A 20,949-nucleotide genomic window follows, 5' to 3' on the forward strand; every position below is an offset into this window, starting at 1 on the left:
TCTGACCCTTCGTTGCACCAGAATGTGATTGTATGGCACCGTTAGGAAGTTTAGGACCTCCCAATACCTCCCCGCAGCTCTTCCTCACGGTTCAGCAACAACAACAACAGCAACGGCGGCGGCGTGCACAGGGAGTGCGCGTCCTCACTCCGGCTTGGTTGGTAGGGGGTGTTGGGAGGGCATGAGGCCTTCCCAACGAGCCGCCATCGAACATGTGCTCGACGGGGTTACCAAATAGGGGCTCCCTGTCAGCTCCTCGTCAAGGGCGGAGCCCGGTAACCCCCGCACCCAATGGAAGCGGCGGACCGGCCCCAGGGGGGCGGAGCCAACCAGCCGAGGGCGTGTCACTCCCCGCTGAGCATGCGCAGGAAGAGGGAGGTGACGTCAGATGCGCGCTGAGCTTGGAGCAAGCAAGACGTACCCTCCGAGCGCTGTGAGGCCTCCCCGCATCTCTGGACTGGACCGTGCTTTATCCTGTCCCCGAGCCAAGGTGCACCTTGTGCTATCGACTACCTGTCCCTTCCTGCCATCAATCCCTGTGTAAGTCAGCCTTGTTCCGTTTGTCTGTGGTCTGTCTGGGATAAGATAAGATTGTATTTAAGTGCCCATCTCTTCTGTGTCTTTTACCTCACTACCGTGTAATCTACCCCCTTTTCTCCACCACTGTAATTATACCCTCCTCCGGAGGTCTTGAGAACTGTACCCCTTGCGTCGTTTCATCTATCCCAGTCGTTGTGTCCTTTCCATCATTGATTTAGCATAGCGCGATTTGGTCAACGTCTGGGTGGAATCGGGGTCTAGTCGGGGAATAACTGTTCGGTCGCGGTCATACCAACCGCTCGGTCAAAATAACATCTAAACCGCGTCCGTAACAATTGTTGTCAGGAGTTGGGATTCGAACCTGGGACTAAATTTATTTAGCCCAAATTTTGGACACCAATTGTGTTATTCCCGTAACAATTGGTGTCGAGGAGTGAGATTCGAGGCCCGAACCAAATTTTTTAAAAACATCAAGGAAAAAATTTGGTCAAAATTATAAAGTACCGAAATTTGATTTTGTTTTACAAAAAACCCGAATTTTGAAAGTCGCGCTATGGCAGATCAAGACGGCTGGGTTCCGGTAGAGGAGAGTGGGGTAGAATCGACCCAGGACCCCAGGCAAGAAGTGGGGAAAATGGTGGAGGAGAGTAAAGAAGGTGTGGTTGAGGGGGTATCAGGTGCACAAAATGGCGCTCTCGCGCACGTGGTTACAGCGGCACCAAATTTTGCCGCGCCCGTGACCGTAGCAGCGGGCTTTGATGTGGGGGACTTCATGGCGCAATTCACCGAGATGCTGAGAATAGAGGGGGAGAAATTGAGTAATAAAATGGAAGCAATAACGAACGGATTGGGAAACCAAATTGAAGCAATAACCAACAGAATGGGTGACCGCATGCAAAAATATGGGGAGACCATGGATCGCATGGTGGGCGAAAGGGTCCCAGGGGTGCACGAGGAGGTAACGCGGGTCGAGAAGCGCTGGTTGAGCGAAGTGGAGGAAAGCACGGGTAACCGGACCGGGGTAGAAATCGCGACACGGGGTTTGGAAAAGCCGGCGACCGATGAGGTAGAGGGAATTTTATTAAAGCCAACGGTCGTCGAGGTGAGTAAAGAAAAAGTGGAAGTGGGCATTGAAATTGAAGAGACCGGGGACTTAGAAAACCACTCGCAGCGGGAGGAAAAGATGGAATATGTGCAAAGTCCCTGCTCACATCACGATGCTGTGCTTAACCCGAATGGAAGTTTGCAGGTTTTGGTGCAGGGAGGAAGAAGAACCCCGAAGGTGAGACGTGCTGTGTATGGTGCTGGGAGATTTTGTAAAAGGATGTTTAGCGACAAAAGAATTGTCGCGCGATTGGGATCGATATGGCACCCGGGCGTTGGTGAAGGGTCCCGTGTGAGTAAAAATGGCACGCGTGTGAGGAAAAAGTGTGCGTTGGCGAGTGGGTGTGTTATAACGTGTGGGAGTGAAACCGAGTGCGAGCGAGAATGCACGTCGGGGTGTACGGAGTGTACGTGCGAGGGTGAGGGTGACCCGGAGAGTGAGTTGGTGGTGGAGCGGGTGCGAGAATGCACGCTTGGAATGGTTGAGGGTGTGCGAGGAAGCACACCTGAGTTGGTCATGGCGCAAGTGTGGGAGAGCCCATCTGAGCGCGTTAGTGGGTGGATGCCAGAGTGCGCGCCCATGGTGAGTGTTACGGAGGACGTAACGGAGGAGAGGTGTGGACCGAGGTGTGCGCGAGAGGTGTGGTGTGTAACAGGGAGAGCGTTGGTGGAATGTACGGACGGCGTTGGAACGCCGGGTTTTGTGAGGGTAAAAGGGGTAGCGTATGCGTGTGAGCATGCAGGTGAAGCATCGACGGTAACCGGGTTAGCGGTTAGGGCGACGGATAGCCGATGCGAGCACTTGGGGCGCGGTGTGCTTTGTTGGATGCGAGGCCCGGCGCGGATCGAAGCTGCGTTGTTTCTCTTTGAAGCATCGTTGCCGAATCGGGCTTGGCCCTGCCCCGCACGGTCGAGTCCGGGCCTTGGCGGGCGAGGCGACCGGTCCGGTTCAAGGGCGAGTGGGAGGAAGCGGAACGGTGCCCCCTCGTGGGGACGGGGTTCCGACCGGGGGAGATTGAGCCATCGGGCCCGGGACCGCAAGGTGCCGCGCCGAGATGGTGCGTGGAACCTCGGCCCAACCAAACCACCTCCCTTGAACCGAAAGCCGGATGGATTCAACCTGCAGGCGACCAAACCACCCGAATTCATTGCTCGGCTTTACGAACCGAGTTGAATGATGTCATGACGCACTGAGGCTAGGATATAGCGGACTGTGATGATGATGGTAGTGATTTGATACGAAATTTATAATAGTGGGTAGAATTGGCAGTAAATGGAAAATTTTTGATTGGCTGAAATTTGGTGTGCCAAATTGATAGTAGGACCTCCCCGATGTGGTGGGATGGCAACTCTGTCATCCCTCACAAACGGGGGGCAAAGGAGCACTAGCTTATGGGGTTGATGGCAGTGAAAACTAGCCCGGGTGGGTTAGGATATTGTGTGTAGGGATCTAGCGAAGATGACATTAGGCAACGTTAAGGTTAGTTAGTGACGAGGATACCTGTAGAGGGGACGCAGGTAGATTAGAGTGGATGATAATGACGAGGGAGCGCAATAGTTTAAAGGGACGACTGGGAAGCGCAAGTTTCAGAGGGGAGTAGTTAGATGAGATGATGCTGTGTGAGAACTGGACAGGTGTGTGGAGCAGTGTATGAGTAGTGAGTGTTGTGGATCAGCGCGAATGCGCTTGGGGGAGAGAAGGGTGCAGGTGGCACCAGGTGTGAGTGCACAGGTGTGCACCAACAGGTGAATGGAATAAATGGTTGTGTGGAAGACATGGAGTGTGGAATAAGTGGAGTATTGGAACGGATGGTCGTGGAGTGAGTATGGTGGAAACGATGGAGTGGAGTGGGTGGTGCGAAGGTGTGAATGGGGCAAGAGTGGACCCCCATCACGAATACCCGGGGCGGGTAGTGTAAGTGTTAGGTAGAGGGTATAGGTAAATTGTGGTTGGATATTGGCATCTGTGGTGCGGGTGACAGAATGGTATTTGGATGGGTGCATTAGTGTTGTGGAAATTGCTGGGCGTGTAGCCTGTTAGTGTGTGTAGTTGGTTTGGGCACTCCACCACTGTGAGGATGTCAGCCAGGTGAGGCCGCAGGTGGGCTCTGGGAGCCGGTAGTTGTGGATGGGGCCCGAGGATCCGGAGGACGGACCCGGGTAGCCCAGTGCCAGAGGGCACCGAGTGGGGTGACAGAGCCAGGAGGGGCCTTCCCCAGTAGATAGGTTAGGTTAAGGAGCAGGTAAGCTCGGGTGGCAACTGCAGTGGTGGAGGTGTGCAGGTGGGTAGACCTGCTGGGAGAGCTACACGTCACAGCCCAGAAATTGTGCAAGGGCACCGGGAGATGAATCGGGGGAGTGAGACCCCAAATTGATGAGCACCACAGTTTGGTCAATGGGAATTGGTTTTTAGAACCCATAGTGTAAGCTGGCCAATGGATTGGCAGGGAAAGACCCCGGGTAGTGTAAAGTGTGTTAAAGTCATTTAGAGGATAGTTAGGATTGAAGTCTCCTCGCACCATCTGCATCCACTCACCTGAGATGACGTACCTCCACACCATGCCATGTTTTGTTATTTTATTGTGCAGATGTTTGGAATGTGAGACGCCTCATGACGTGGGTGTGACATTGTGCTTGATGTTCCATCTCTTCCTCCTTATGAGGATTGATGATGAATTGGGTGATGGCAAATTTTGAAGTAGAGGGATTGTGGTGACGAATTTGGTATAGAGGAAATATGGGGAGACGTGACAGTAGCGACGGATTGGTAATGTGTAGATTTTGTACATATGGGGTAAGGGCAAGGGTAGTGTAGGTGACAGGAGGGGTGACGTACGGTAGGGACGAGCTTTCTCATTTCGCTCTCCGTACGCATTTCGCCTTGCATTGCCTTGTTGATGTGTACCCTTGTGACCTTACCCCTCGCTCATTTGTCTTGTCCCCCTTTTGTCTCCCACATGACCTGTGCGCCATTGGGCGCCGAGGGGAGCGTGCGTGAGTCGGCCATTGTGCGCCCGGAACTCCCAGAACCAGCTGTCTGCATCGATGCACCACATTATGGACCACATGTCTGTGGCCGAGCCCCACTGATGGACCCCATGGGTTGGGGCATGGCCCCTCTGCTGGAACCGGCCATGAGGGCCCAAAATCTTGCTGGCGGACCTTGGCCACAGGGCACCGATGCCCCACAGGTGAACCACACTAGTCGGCCCTGTGGGCCATAAATAAATAAAAATGGACACGTTGGGTGCATTTCATTTTATGCTCAAATAGGCCGCCAGTAAGAAAATGAAAGGAAATGACAACATCTGGAAGAAAGTAAATAGCCAGCAGAGGGAGCCGAAGAGCAAGAGACCACCTGCAGGGTTAGGGGTTGTTTGGTTATTTTTATTATTGAACATTGATGAACAGTGATGACTGCACCGATTGGTGCTTGGGGGTGTATTGGTACGTTTTTGGGTGCTTTCATGGTGCGTCGATGCAGAGCAGACTGTCTCCCCCCCCAGAAAGAACAATCGCAGGTCCTGGGTTAGTTTTGTAAATAAAGTAAATAATGCTCCCCACCGTCAATGTATAGTTTGAAGACCATTCCGCGATTCGGTTATCCTGTGGGTGTGTTTCTGTTAGGATAAGGGTGCAACGTCGCAGGGGGACATATTTACTCATTTGTGAATATCTGTAAAACTGTCGCACTCAGGGTTGAGTTAATAGTAGAGGGAACTACATCTGAGTGCCACACTAAAGTAGGTAAAAATTTATCGGGTCGGGCCGCCCCGAGGTAGAGAAGGGTGCAGTGTTGCGGATATGGGATTTACATCCATCCATATCCGCTTGTAAATATTCCCCTATTTCCTCAATACTTCCCAACTATCCCCAATCCCCCATTCCCTAGTCCCATTTTCTGTAAACAACACTCTGTAGACCGGACCTCCCCCTATTTCCCCCATTAAATGTCGTGCCCAGGTTCACCGCATCTCATGTAAGACAACTATAGGACATCTTGCTAGTTATTCTTAGTCTATGTCAGTTAAGGACTCGTTTCCATTAATTCTGACCCTTCGTTGCACCAGAATGTGATTGTATGGCACCGTTAGGAAGTTTAGGACCTCCCAATACCTCCCCGCAGCTCTTCCTCACGGTTCAGCAACAACAACAACAGCAACGGCGGCGGCGTGTACAGGGAGTGCGCGTCCTCACTCCGGCTTGGTTGGTAGGGGGTGTTGGGAGGGCATGAGGCCTTCCCAACGAGCCGCCATCGAACATGTGCTCGACGGGGTTACCAAATAGGGGCTCCCTGTCAGCTCCTCGTCAAGGGCGGAGCTCGGTAACCCCCGCACCCAATGGAAGCGGCGGACCGGCCCCAGGGGGGCGGAGCCAACCAGCCGAGGGCGTGTCACTCCCCGCTGAGCATGCGCAGGAAGAGGGAGGTGACGTCAGATGCGCGCTGAGCTTGGAGCAAGCAAGACGTACCCTCCGAGTGCTGTGAGGCCTCCCCGCATCTCTGGACTGGACCGTGCTTTATCCTGTCCGCGAGCCAAGGTGCACCTTGTGCTATCGACTACCTGTCCCTTCCTGCCATCAATCCCTGTGTAAGTCAGCCTTGTTCCGTTTGTCTGTGGTCTGTCTGGGATAAGATAAGATTGTATTTAAGTGCCCATCTCTTCTGTGTCTTTTACCTCACTACCGTGTAATCTACCCCCTTTTCTCCACCACTGTAATTATACCCTCCTCCGGAGGTCTTGAGAACTGTACCCCTTGCGTCGTTTCATCTATCCCAGTCGTTGTGTCCTTTCCATCATTGATTTAGCATAGCGTGATTTGGTCAACGTCTGGGTGGAATCGGGGTCTAGTCGGGGAATAACTGTTCGGTCGCGGTCATACCAACCGCTCGGTCAAAATAACATCTAAACTGCGTCCGTAACAATATATATATTGTTACGGACGCGTAAAAATATATACAGTATATATATACAGTGGAACCTTGACTTACGAGTTTAATCCGTTCCGTGACCGAGCTCGTAACTCAAATTGCTCGTATCTCAAATCAAATTTCCCCATTGAAATGCTATTAATCCGTTCCAGCCCGCCAAAAACCACACCAATTTTTTTTTAAATATACAGTATATATAAAAATATCTCGCGCTTTATATTTCACCTGTATGCAGCATACAAGTTGGCAGGATGGCCTGGACTGGAGGTACGCACACTTGACTCTAAAGTCTAAACTGTCCAGCCTGGGTTTGAATCCCGACCCAGCTATAACCTGTCATGGGTGAATCACAGGCAGGGTGATTCATCAATGTGTGTACCGCTAAACTGGGCGCCCCGTTTGCGTCCCATTAGTTGTTGGATGTTAAGGATCTCACCGTGTTTTCCACAAAGAGAAGGCGAGCTATCGCCGGCACTCTGAACAAGTTGACGGCAGAGATACTGTACTTGCACGGCATGATAACCACGTGTCGCACGATCTCTTGTCATGGTCCACAAGATTATCACAGAGAGGTGCAGCTTCCAGCGTTTCGAGATCTGATCCAGGCCTATCCAACGAGACCGGTCCCAGCGTTCTAGGCCCGGTGGTTGTCTCAGACGGACCCGACAACGGCAGTGTTCGTTTTAACTCGATTCGATTCGAGCGCCGACGTGCCGGCGAACAAAACCGGTCATATCTTTTGAACGCGTGGCTCGATTTTTACAAAATAAACTTTTTCTTGAAGGTCTGAACCGTGCGCTCAAAACGATACCGAGTTTGACCCTGAGAGAGCCGTTTTGCGCCGGCAAAGGCGCCTTGTGTGACGTGAGGACCACGTCGTGCTGCATAATTATCATAAATTATCATATCATTATCGGCGGCGTTATATATCATTAGCGCTATACGACAGAGATACTGTACGTGCACGGCAAGATAACCACGTGACCGGGTGGCGAAAGCTCGTAACTCGGATCTCGGCTCGCATCTCAAAGCAATAAACTGCCAGAGTGACGGCTCGTATCTCGAAAAACTCGTAAGTTGGGGCACTCGTAAGTCGAGGTTCCACTGTATATATATATATATATATATATATATATATATATATATATATATATATATATATATATATATATATATATATATATATATATATATATATATATATATATATATATATATATATATATATATATATATATATATATATATATATATATATATATATATATATATATATATATATATATATATATATATACACACATACATACATACATACATACATACATACATATATATATATATATATATATATATATATATATATATATATATATATATATATATATATATTAATGACTTGCGGTTGGGATTAAAATCAAATGAATCCATTTTTAGTTCTCCAACCTTTAATGAGCAACAAACAACTGCTCGACGTTTCAAAACACCTCACCTTCACGATGACAGTCTATAGTTGGGCTGAGATGTGAATCAAGGCTCAACAGCTCAGCGATGCGTGTGCAATGTGCATATCTCTGGGCCATACTGCCAGCGTTATTTGGCCAGCTGGGAATAGGTCACTAACACTAACACTTCAGTCTATAATCTGATATGTGAAGGTAAATCCACAGAATTTTGTGAGTCATTTTGAGTGAAGTTTTGCATTCTCAAAATAAACCTACAGAGAGGAAAGATGAGCACAATTATTGAATTTGTATCTGAATCTGGAGATTTTTTTCAATCAATTATAATAACTTTTGCCTTATAATTTCTTTATCTTCACTTCCTCCCTTGCTCCCCAAAAGGTGATCCAAATTCTGGCTCGGTTCCAAAACGCCGTGGATCTAAGGGCAGCCATGGTCGTAGTCACACAGTTTCTGCACAAAGAAGAAACAAAGAAGGTAACCGATATCATCTTTCATTTACTGAGCAACACACACACACGCAAGCATGCACGCTCGCTCTCTCGCTCTCTCGCTCTCTCTCTAAACCACCCTGCTCTTCTAGCCAAAGAAAGCTACATAAAGCAGCCAAGAAAAGCAACATAATTACTTTATTGGCTGATTTACAAGGTAAACCCTTTGCTGGTTGAAATTCTAACTGGATTCCTCTACAGCTGCAGACATTCACAAGTAGCACATACATAAGAATCCCAACATTACCCTCCTCCCTCTCCTCCAATCAGTCACCAGACTGGTTTGATCGCCTATTGGTGAGTCATCAGCGACGGCATAGACAGAAACTCGCACCACTGAGCTTCCCAAACATGTACCATGTGCAATGCTAATAGCAGTCAAGTGCTATGTCTGGCAGAAACTGAGCACAACTCATCACCCATCTAACACCATCCTGACTGTGAAGCATGGCTGTGGCAGCATCATGCTATGGGGATGCTTTTCAGCATCAGGGACTGGGAGACTTGTAAGGATAGAGAGAACAATGAATGGATCCACATGCAGGCGAATCCTTGGGGAGAACCTGCTTCAGAGTGCCAAAGACCTTAAAATGAGGTGAACTTTTACATTCCAACAGGACAATGATCTCAAGCGTACAGCCAAAGCAACACTGGAATGGCTACAGAATAAGAATGTGAAAGTCCTTGAGTGGCTCAGCCAAAGTTTTGACTTGAATCCCATTGATAAATCTGTGGAAAGAGTGATGATTGCTCGTCACCGACCCTCCCCATCCAACTTCACAGAGCTTGAGCAAATCTGCAAGGATGAATGGGGGGAAACTCCCCAAATCCAGAAGCTGATACAGACATACCGAAAAAGACGAAGTTGTAATCGCTGCTAAAGCCACTTCTCCGAAGTATTGACTCAGGGGGTTGAATACCTATGTAAATTAGTTTTTTTTTTTTTTTTTTGAATACTGAATCGAGGCTCGTGAAAGAGCTAACATTTATTTCACAAACAAATCAACCAGACAAACAAAATATACAAAAAGAGGGAGCGGAAGACAAGATGGGGAGAGAAGGGGAAGCACACAACCACAACATTTGAGAGCAGGGAGAAGTGTGGGAGGGAGAGGGCTTGGGGGCAGGAGGCGTGGGAAGGGGGGGGGGGGGGTGGGAGAAGTATAAAACACAAGGGGACCGAAATTAGCGGGGGTAGAAAAGATCAAGGTTTTGGATGGGGGAGGATAAGAGATGGTGGTGAACAGCTGTTTTAAAGACCTGGAGGGTGGAGTGGGATTGAAGAGAGTGAGGGAGTTTGTTCCAGAGGTGGGAGAAAAGAGGAATGAAGGAGTGAAGGTGAGCAGAAAGTCTTGATTTTGGCAGTTTAACCATAAGAGGGTTGCAGGCAGATCTTGTGCGACCTGTAGGAATATTTGGGGGACAGAGCCCAGAGAGGGCTGGGGGGGCAAGGCCAGAGAGGAGTCGGTAGAAGACGGAAAGACCACCAACCTGCCTGCGGTGAGTGAGTGAAAGGCCCTTGGAGTTAGCTTCATCGCGGGAGATTCCAATGATTCTGAACGCTTTGGTTTCAACAGCGTGAAGACGGGCTAGGTGTGAGGCAGGAGCACCAGACCAGAGGGGAGAGCAGTATTCCATAGAGCTGCGGATGAAAGCCTTGTATGTGGTGAGGAGCTCAGGTGTGCCAAGGAAGGACTTCGCACGACGGAGGATGCCCAGTCGGCGACTGGCTTTGGAGGCCAGATTTGAAATGTGGTTTTCCCAGGAAAGATCATGGCAAATAGTGAGACCCAAAAGCTTGAGTGGCAGAACTTCTTGGAGAGGATTATTCAGAAAGTGGATGGGAGGGTTTTCCAGTCGGTCTTTTCGGAGAGACATCGTAAGAGTGTGAGATTTATCAGGATTGAAAGACATGTTCCATTTGTTTGCCCAGTCTGTGATTTTGTCCAGGTCTGCAGAGAGTGAGGAGGCTGCAGACTGCCGATCTGAGGGATGAGGAATGGAGCGACAGAGAGTAGAGTCGTCAGCAAAGAGATAGAGAGGATTTTCAAGAGAGTCAGAGAGATCATTGATGAAGACCAGAAAAAGCACAGGCCCCAGAACACTACCTTGGGGAACTCCAGCCTGAACAGGAAGAGGAGATGAGAGAAACCCATTCAGGGCCACACGTTGACTACGACCAGAGAGGAAGTCCGCCAGCCATGCGTGGAGATTTCCATGGATACCAAAGGAGGAGAGTTTGGTGAGCAGAGCAGGGTGCCAGACCGTATCGAAGGCACGTGAAATGTCAAGGGAGACGGCTCTAATTTCCTGTTTGGTGTTGAGGACCTCCATCCATTGTTGAGAAAGCAGAAGCAGCATGTCCAGAGTAGAGTGACCAGGTCTGAAACCAAATTGATGATCAGAGATCAAGCCATTGGAGAAGAGGAAAGATTTCATATCTGAAGCAATGATGGATTCCATGACTTTGCTGATAATTGGGAGAAGGCTGATTGGTCTGTAGTTGCTGGGGTCTGTTTTTGCACCTTTTTTGTGGAAAGCGGTGATGTTGGCTGATTTCCAAGCAGATGGCAGATGACCTTGAGCAAAGGAGAGGGTGAAGAGAACAGAAAGAGGGAGTGAAAGAGCGGAAGCACATGATTTTAGGACCCGTGGGCTGATGCCGCCAGGACCAGTTGCAGAATCAGAGTCGAGGGTTGACAGAAACTTTTCCACCTTGTCAGGAGGAAAGGACACAGAGTCCAGGAGCAGCTGGGTACGACTGGGTACGGTGGGTACAGAGAGGGATGGGTTTGGGACACAAGATTTAGAGGCAAACACAGAGTTGAGGCATTCAGCTTTTTCACGTGCAGAGTCAGCCGTTAAGCCAGCCGTTAATATTTCTGTATTTCAATTTTGATGAATTTGTAAAAATTTCTAAAAAAATCAATAAATTCCACTTTGACATTATTGGGTATTACGTGTAGATCAATGACAAAAAAAAAACTCTATTTAATCCATTTTCAATTCAGGCTGTAACACAACAAATTGTGAAAAAATTCAAGGGGTGTGAATACTTTCTGAAGGCACTGTATATATACTGTATGCATATATAAAACCTCTTGCATATACTTCTCTGTCATGGAGGAAGTGACCTCACGTTCATGGAAGTGACGTCACATTCGTCACTGAAAGGGAGCACACGCAATACCAGTCTAGCGCCATTCACCATTGTTTCTCTTGAAGAAAGGTGAATTTATGCCATCCAAAACTCCTACTCCACACATCTGAATTTGGGTTTCTTGCATGACCATTCCGGTTGTTTTCACAACTACAATGCTAGAGGTGAGACATTAACAATTATTAGCAGTAGAAATATATACGGTTGAGTAATTTAACTCAGTCATTTGAAAAATCTGTTATCACTTTGATAATAAACATATTTATAAAATAATCATTTTCTTTTTGAAACAAAAGTAAATCCACAAGCCTGAGAGTTATTATTCTTTACAACTGTGTTGTGATGGTGGATGGCTTCATCATCATCATTTTTGATGGGCTAAACGCTCATATTTCATATTCTTGGCCATATCCTCCTGCTATTCCCTTTTGGTTTGCTGAGTTAGTTTCTTAACTCGCATTTGTTTATGCTTCATAAATGCCTTCTTCTTATCCTTAACAGTGCTTCTTACCTTCGTGTTCAACCACCCTGCTCTCTTTCTGCCTCTGGTTGTACACCTCATTGGGATATAATTATCCTGTGCACTGCTCATTCATTCCTTGAAGGTTACCCATTTCTCTGATGCTGATTGCCTTCCTGTTTGCCCCAATCTAGAGCACCGAACTCCCTCCTCGTACCCTAAAAGTTTCCTGTGCTGATATCTAATAGCTTAACTCTACTATCCTGAATTCTTACTTTTTACAGAATAATTGGACACTCTATATTATGATCACTTGTCCCTAAATGCTCTCCTACTTGCGCTTCCTCCAGATACTCAGGTCAGGTAGGACTCAGGTCTAGATACTATATTGGTATAATTACTGAAAACAAGCTAGAACACTTCATTCCCCTCTCGTGGGCTTTTTTGTATACTTGTTCGAGGCTCCTATAAGATCTACATAGAACATATAATAAAGGGAGCGGGAGACGAGAGAGAGGGAAGCGCAACAGTAGGGAACAAGGACAACTGTGGAAGAGAGAGGGCTGGGGCGGGGTACACGGAATAAACAAAATGCACACCATAGGGGATTTCAGGAAAGAAAACAGGGAATTTGAAGGAAGTGGGTTTGGGGTGGATTAATGGGGGTCAAAAAGATCAACGTTTTGGATAGTGGAAGATAAGAGATGGTGGTGAACAGCTGTTTTAAAGACCTGGAGGGAGGAGTGGGATTGAAGAGAGTGTGGGAGTTTGTTCCAGAGGCGGGGAAAAAGAGGAATCAATGAAAGAATGAAAGTGAGCCGTGTCTTGATCTTGGCAGTTTCACCAGAAGAGGGTTGTTGGCATTTCATGTGTGTCCTGCAGGAATATTTGGAGGTGCGGGTAGAGGGGGGAGGGGGGGACAACACAAACAGAGCAGGGGGTGCAAGGCCGGAGAGAAGTCGGTAGAAGATAGAAAGACTGCCAAACCTGCCTGCGGTGGAGAGAGTGAAAGAAGCCCAGAATCAGCTTCATCGCAGGAGATACCAATGATTCTAAAAGCCTTGGTTTCTACAGCGTGAGGCAGGAGCACCAGCCCAGAGGGGAGAGCAGTATTCCATCAAATTATGGATGAAAGTCTTTGAGGTGGTGAGTAGCCCAATAGTGCCAAGGAAGGACTTTGCACGATGGAGGATGCCCAGTCGGCGACTAGCTTTGGAGGCCAGCTTGGAAATGTGGCAAACATTTCTTTCCAGGAAAGATCATGGCAGATAGTGAGGCGCAAAAGCTTGAGTGACAGAACTTATTCGAGAGGATGGTTGAAAAAGTAGATGGGAGGGTTTTCCAGTCGGTCTTTTCGGAGGGACATAGTGAGAATGTGAGATTTGTCGTGATTCAAAGACTTGTTCCACTTGTTTGACCAGTTTGTGATTTTGTCCAGGTCTGCAGAGAGTGAAGTCTAGGTTGGTATAATTATTGTATTCCACCATTTTGCCTGCTGATCTGAGGGTTGAGATATGGAGCAGCAGAGAGTGGAGTCATCAGCAAAGAGATAGCGAGGATTTTACAGAGTCGGAGAGATTATTGATAAAGATTAGAAAAAGCACAGGGCCCAGAACACTGCATTGAGGAACTCCAGCCTGGACAGGAAGGTGAGATGAGAGAATTCCATTTAGAGCCACACGTTGACTATGACAGGAGAGGATGTCCGCAAGCCATGTGTGGAGATTTCCATGGATATCATAAGAGGAGAGTTTGGTGAGCAGAGCGGGGTGCCAGACCATATATGTCAGATAGGCATGAGATATGTCAAGGGAGATGGCTCTGATTTCCTATTTGGCGTTGAGGACCTCAATCCATTGTTGAGACAGCAGAAGCATCATGTCCAGAGTAGAATGACCTGGTCTGAATCCAAATTGATGATCTGAGATCAAGCCATTGGAGAAGAGGAAGAATTTAATGTCAGAAGCGATAATGGATTTCATGACCTTTCATACTGATGATTGGTCTCTACAAACTAATTCTACAAACTGTTTAATTTTTTTGCAATCCTGGATTCATTTCTGAAAATCCTACTTGGTTCCGTGCTTTTCTTGTACATGGATCCAATCTATCCCTGCCAAATTAAAATCTCCCATAATCAATACTCTTCCTTTACCCTACTGAATTATCCATGACCTCTTCTGTCCTGCTCTTCCCTCATACGTAGTGACCCATAAAGCATCTTACAATTCATACAATCTATGATCTCTATCCACACACAATCCTCGACATTAATTCCCTCCTTCTAATCCTTTTCCCTTGATATGATAATGTATTTTACCCAGATTGTTGCACCCGCTCCTATTTACTCTTTCCTATTGCACCTATATGCATTGTACCCTTTTAGACCTGTCTTCCAACTATTCTCCTCATTAAACTAAGCCTGAGTTACTGCATCAACACTGTATTCCTCACTATGCTTTAGCTTCAAGCTCTTCCATCTTGTTTTCTTAAACTCCTGGCATTGATATGGGATATTATTTTAAACTTTTCTCTCCCTGTAATTATTTTTTGCTGCCTGGCCTTACCATTCATATATTTTTGTATACATGGTCTAGCCTCGTGGAAGTGCTAGAATTATTACACTGAACAGATCAGGACACAGTTGGACAAAATGAACAGTTGAGAGAGGGGGGAAGTCAACAGCAGAGCTGGAGGCAAAGATAGAGGCAGACTTGAACAAACAATTGGCGTGAGGAGGAATGGGGGGGGGGGGGAGGCGGTGCGGGTGGGAGGGGGATGCATAGAGTGCACAAGATGGACACAGAAGGAAACTCAGGAGGGAAAGCTGGAAATTTGTAAGGAGGAGGGACTAGGGTGGGGACAGGGGTAGGGGGTTAACGAGGGTAGAAAATATCATGGTCTTGGATTGGGGATGGTCTGAGATGGTGGTGAACAGCTGTCTTGAAGGCCTGGAGGGAAGAATGAGATTGAAGAGAATGTGCAAGTTGGTTTCAAATGTGGGAAAAAGAGGAACAAATGAGTGGAGGTGAGCAGTGATCCTGGATTTAGGTAGTTCAAACAGAAGAGGGTTGGTGGTGGACCGTGTGAGCCCTGGAGAGACTAGGAAACAAAGCACAGAAAGAGCAGAGGGTGCAAAGACCCGAAAGGAGGTGGTAAAAGATGGAGAGGCAACCGACCAGTCTGTGATAGCGAATTGATGGAGCTATAGACTCAGCTTCATCATGGGATATTCCAAATAATCTTAAAGGCCTTGGTTTCCACATCGTCAAGCTGAGCAAGGTGTGAGGCAGGCGAGCTAGCCCAAAGGGGAGAGCAGTATTCCATCAAGCTGCAGATGAAGGCCTTGTAGGTGGATAGGGGTTCATGTGTCCGAACGAAGGACTTTGCACGATGGAGGATGCCCAGTCGGCGGCTGGCTTTGGGAGGTCAACTCTGAAATGTGGTTTCTCCAAGAAAGATAATGGCTGATCGCGAGACTCAGGACTTTGAATGACTGAACGTCCTCAGAGAATTGTTAAGGAAGTAGATGGGGGAGGAGCTCTTTGAAAATGTTATCAGTAACAGTTCCTTCATTTATAGCCTCTACCCTAATCTAGTGTAAAAAAAAAAAGTCAGAGTTCCATCCTCAATTCCCACTCTCACCTTGCTGCTTCTTTTCTGTTTAGCCTATGGTGATTATTCTGGCTAAAAAGGTTCCCATTGCTTCTTAAACCCAAAACGTTTGCTGCTTGCACCATTTTACTAACTGTAAGTTGACATATATTTTGTTATGAATTGTATTCCATTTCCTATTCGCCGTAGTTGTGAATAATGTATTGCGTGCTTTTGTGCTCGCCTTTCTTCGAGGCCGATGCATGCCTAGCATGTGCAGGAATAATGCACGTAGTGCGTCGTAGTAATTTTCAGTTATACTCAGTGGTCCATTTTCATCACTGTGCTGTATTCAGAAGGCTGCTGTGCATTTTGTACCATTCATGAATGTTGCTTCCATGTTTTTGTTTTTAAAATTTCCCTTGTGTTGCTTACACAGCAGTATGGAAGCGTAATGCATTGGAAGTCTACACTCTGACGGTGCCGGACGGTGAAGAGCAAAGCTTTTGTATCACATCTCTGCAGATGCATCCACTTGGCAGACACACCCTAACTCGCTGCAACAGCATTAGTGGCGACGAAGAGGCATGACACACCCCAACTACACCCTGTTCTGCCACCTAATTTATTGTTTGTAATATCCCTTGTGTGTTCCTTCTCTTTATTATGATGCGCTTGCATATTTTCTTTCACCTATCTCATTCCTCAACAAAAAGATTGTTCATGCTGTTAATTTATTTATGGAGAACAATATCAGTTTTGTTTACATCAGGCATTGCCTGTTATATCTGGCCTTTGAATTATTGATTACTTCTTTTGCACATCTTTGCCGACGCAAGATGCAATTCTTTTCTTTTCTTTAATCAAACTACTTGTATTCTTGCAGTGGACTTGTATATACGAGTTGCCTGAAATAGGTCAGGCACCTATCCACTCCCATCATGGGTCGTTGCAACCCACACATGCCTCGGCAGAGGCTAATGTTGGCAGAGGATTCATCAAGGAGATAAGCTTCAGTCCTGATGGCCGGCTTGTGTGCTCGCCTTCTGGGTTTGGCCTACGCATTATGACATTTGAACCCAGTGACTCCAGGGAAGTTTTGAAGCACAAGAACTCTGTCAGCGTCCTGGGGAAGGGGACGCTCACTGGCAAGGAAAATGCCAGTGAGCATCCTCTTCCCCACTGGAGACCATTGGGTGAAGTGCGCTCTGTATATGGACACAATGATGTGGTCCTCACAGCCAAGTTCTCACCAACACACTGTCAGCTTGCATCTGGTTGTCTCAGCGGCTCGATTGCGATCTACCAACCTCGCTTTTAGAACAATATAGGAAGAAAGGACATTGCCTTGCAATTATTGGCTCAAGAGGAACATTTTTAACAGGGTTCCTCATCCAGGTCAACTACAATTTGGGCTTCTTACTATACCTGTTGCAACTGCTGACAATTTTGAGTTGAATACTGTTCTTGTTTGGAGCAACAATTAAAACGATGAATAAAAAAAATGCAATGAAGGTTTTATTGTTATCTTGTTATTTGTTGTGTGCGTTTGTGCAGCAGCAGAAAATGGTTTGGGGGGTTTCTTTGTGTATTGAGGAATATCATAATATTCTCTCAGTATTAAAAAAAAAAAAAAACTGTCGAGTGCATACCTCCTTTTCAATGAACAGAATAATCAATCCTCATGTCGTGCTAATATCTCCCTACTTCACTTGAGTTGTGCATCGAGCATTGACCAAGCTTGTTTTGAGTCATGTCCTGTTGGTTGGTGTGTTGCTATTTTTAATTTACTATTACTACTAGAACATCTGTTGCACACACACACAAACACACATGGGTGGGTTGGGGAGTCGAAGTCGGAGGTAAACCACAAGGTATACAAACAATCACAAGGCAAGAAGTAAAGGAACCACCCAAGAGGGAAACTGTTCACACCATGAGAATGCTGAAATAACTAATTACTTTCGGCCTGCTGGCTGTCTCTCATGGCCGAAGGAGGCCTTTTTATTAGAAAGAGGTAAAAGAAAACATAAAATTTCTTCCAGAAATAATCTCAATATAAAGCAAATTAAGTAATCAAAATAACAAGACTAGAGCAATGCGACTGTGTCGCCAATATGCCTCCGCATAGTCCCACAATGGGTAAATGCCCCCGTTCTGTCCTAAAAATAAACAAGCTGGATTTAAATCCCTTCAGTTGTTTTCAAGGATCACATTTTCACCAGCCATGACAGGTTTAACATCGATCGGTGAAGCAGTTGCAGAGAAGGGATTTTTTTTAAAATATCGGCTTTCAAGCTAATATGGCTGCCACACCACATGACATATGACCTTAAAAATGTACATTCTGCATATGTATGGGTAAGGGGTCACGTTTGTGAAGTTTCGTGTTGATCTGATAAGGTTAGTTTTTCTATCCAATATGGCTGCCAAACCACGTGACCTATGACATCATCATTTTCAAACTATATGCAGCAATGGTGTTAGATGATATTTGTAAAATAGGGTGAGCAGTTTCGCATCGATAGGGTAAGCAGTTTCAGAGATATAATTGTTTAATATTTTCCTTCACTCCAATAAGCCTGCCACACCATGTGGCCAATGATGTTTTCTTCATAATCTTTTAATCACCATGCCCAGTTAGTCAATGACGCATGTCAAGTTTCGAGTCAATTAATTTGGAGGTTTGGGGGAAGATGCTTTTTTAAGGTTTTAGGATAAATCCAATGTGGCTGCCAAACCATGTGACCTATGATGTCATAAATTTAATATTTCAATACAAATGGGACATACAGTAGATCATGTGCATGCAATTTCAGATTTTTAGGATAAGGAATTCAATTAAAACGTTTTTGACTGGTATAACACTTCACATATGATATCATCATTATCATGCTTTTGTTCTCTATTGGAAGTACTTGACAATGTGCCAAGTTTCAAATTTTTCCATTCAGCGGTTTACGAGAAATAATTTTTTAATTATTTGTGTTTAATCCAAGATGGCTACCATACCACGTGACCTATGACATCACACTTATCATATAAACATTCTGCATGAGTGTCACTCCTACCCTGAAAGTTTAGTCTCAATTGGATATGTGGTTGCTGAGAAAAACGAGGTTTACCCCGTACAGACGGACAACCCCAAAACATAATGCTTCCGGCCACCTTCGGGGGAGGAGGCATAAAAAGACATAAAATGTCATAGCCTCGCCGTGGTTTTTGTAATTTTGCTGTACCGAGTTAAAGGCCGATAGTCAGCCATCTTTGGTTGGAATGAAAAAACAAAATCTTCTGCATCTCTCTTTGTGCCAAGTTTGAAGAAAATCGGTCCATGCATGTCCGAGAAATGAATGGGGACCCGTTTAAGTAAGAAAAGGCCGCCAGTTGGCCACCTTGGATTTGATGTCGGAAAAAATTAATGACGTGCATATGTAACCGATCATTCATTATCTGTGTGCGAAATTTTAACAAGATCAGTAAATGCATGTCCGAGAAATGGTTGAGGGACATGGTCAATATTGGGGTTTTTTAATTACAACTAAAATGGCCGCCAGTCTACCAGTCGGCCATCTTTTATCAATCGCAAAATAAAATGAGGTCCATGTGTATGCCATCATGTGCTGTGCTTATGCCAAGTTTGAACAAAATCGAATGCATGCATGTTCAATAAATGGTTGGGGGCACGTTTAAGTAACAAATTGGCCACCAGTCGGCCATCTTGGATCTGTTCTCGAAAAGAAATGACTTTCATATGTAAGCCATCATTCGTTATCTGTGTGCAAAGTTTGAACAGGATCAGTGAATGCATGTCCAAGAAAAGGTTGAAGACGTGTTCAATATCGGTTTTTTTTACAACTAAAATGGCCGCCAGTCTACCAGTATGCCATCTTTGATCGCATCACGAAACAAAATGATGTGCATATGTATACCGTCATGCATTGCCTTTGTGCTAAGTATGAACAAAATCGGTCCAAACATCTCCGAGATAGGGTTGCGGATGCACGGACGGACAGACCAAATCCATAAGCCCCCGTTTCGGACTAAGTCCAATGGGGGCTAACAATGACAAGACAAACAAATCTCAAAACCCAAGTTGATGACATTTTCACGTTTCAACAAGCAAACCAAACTAGACACTTCATAGAACACCTTACCCTGCACAGTCTTGAGAAAATGGACATGGGAAGAGTCTTTTAAACTCTTGCTTTGCGTTTCCGAACACAATCTTATATTTCCTACTAACTGTGATTACCTCTGGGGTGGAGTTGTGTTTTCACCCCTAGTGGGGCAACTTAGCATAACAATTGTGCATTTTGTGAGGAAAGCACCAAATTTGGCACACTAGTAGACTATCATATTATGAAAAGATCTGGATATTGGGCCATCTCAGATTCAGAGATTTGATTTTTGCAAGATTTCGATTCGATTGGGATCAAAGAGAACACCTTCTTCGTCTTCTGTACAGTGAAGTTGCCAGTCCTGAATTCTCTGGCTACATCTGGGTGCTTCATTGGGAGTGCAACCATGTCCCTCAGGTGAACAGGGACCCACCTGGCATAGTGTGTGTGGTCTAAGGCATGGAACCATGGGACCAGTTCCGTCAGGGCATCAAGGTACATCGTGAATGAAGCCTGCCGCAGAGAACGCACGTAGACTAGTACCAACATGTCTAGTTCCAGCACAGTTGCCCAGTACTGAAAGTTGGGAATGTCTTCTCCTCTCTGGTGACACCAGTCTTCGAACTCAGGCAGGTCTTCTGCATCATCAGCATATGTCATACAGTGGCGTTCATACGCACGGTGTTGCAGGATGTGCAGTGCCGCTGCAGTGATTTGATGAGCTCTTCTTGTGCGGGTGACGTGGGCAGCTCGCAGGAAGGAGTCGGCCGTCCCTGGCGTTGCAATCTCAGCTTGCAAATCTGCAAAATCTGCAAATCTTGCAAAAATCAAATCTCTGAATCTGCGATGGCTCAATATCCAGATCTTTTCATAATATGATAGTCTACTAGTGTGCCAAATTTGGTGCTTTCCTCACAAAATGCACAATTGTTATGCTATATTTAGCTTAGCTGTCGGACTACCCTGTTTGAATGCTGCAACAAAATTATTTATCTCGGAGTTTGAAAAAAAAAAGAATGTACGAACACGTGGTTACCTGTTACAACCTGGTTGAGATGTATGAACAATTTTTACTGCCCCATTCGT

The 20,949-nt window shown here is 46.2% G+C and overlaps 1 protein-coding gene across 2 annotated transcripts in view; it reads left to right on the forward strand.

Annotated features, from left to right (window-relative positions):
* The window catches only part of LOC144889490 (DDB1- and CUL4-associated factor 10-like), a 56,966-nt gene extending 39,710 nt beyond the window's left edge, over positions 1-17,256 (forward strand). The window contains exons 5-7 of one of the 2 annotated variants that reach the window (XM_078769843.1): positions 8,419-8,514; positions 16,182-16,327; positions 16,629-17,256. In XM_078769843.1, coding sequence (XP_078625969.1) covers positions 8,419-8,514; positions 16,182-16,327; positions 16,629-17,063 — 677 coding nt within the window. In that variant the 3' untranslated portion in view covers positions 17,064-17,256. The remainder of the gene's footprint in view (positions 1-8,418; positions 8,515-16,181; positions 16,328-16,628) is intronic. The other variant, XM_078769844.1, reaches the window with a different exon arrangement.
* The last annotated feature ends 3,693 nt before the right edge of the window (positions 17,257-20,949 follow it).

The sequence above is a fragment of the Myxine glutinosa genome, chromosome 1 (genome assembly GCF_964187855.1).
Source record: "Myxine glutinosa chromosome 1, kmMyxGlut1.1, whole genome shotgun sequence".
NCBI classification, from domain to species: Eukaryota; Metazoa; Chordata; class Myxini; order Myxiniformes; family Myxinidae; genus Myxine; species Myxine glutinosa.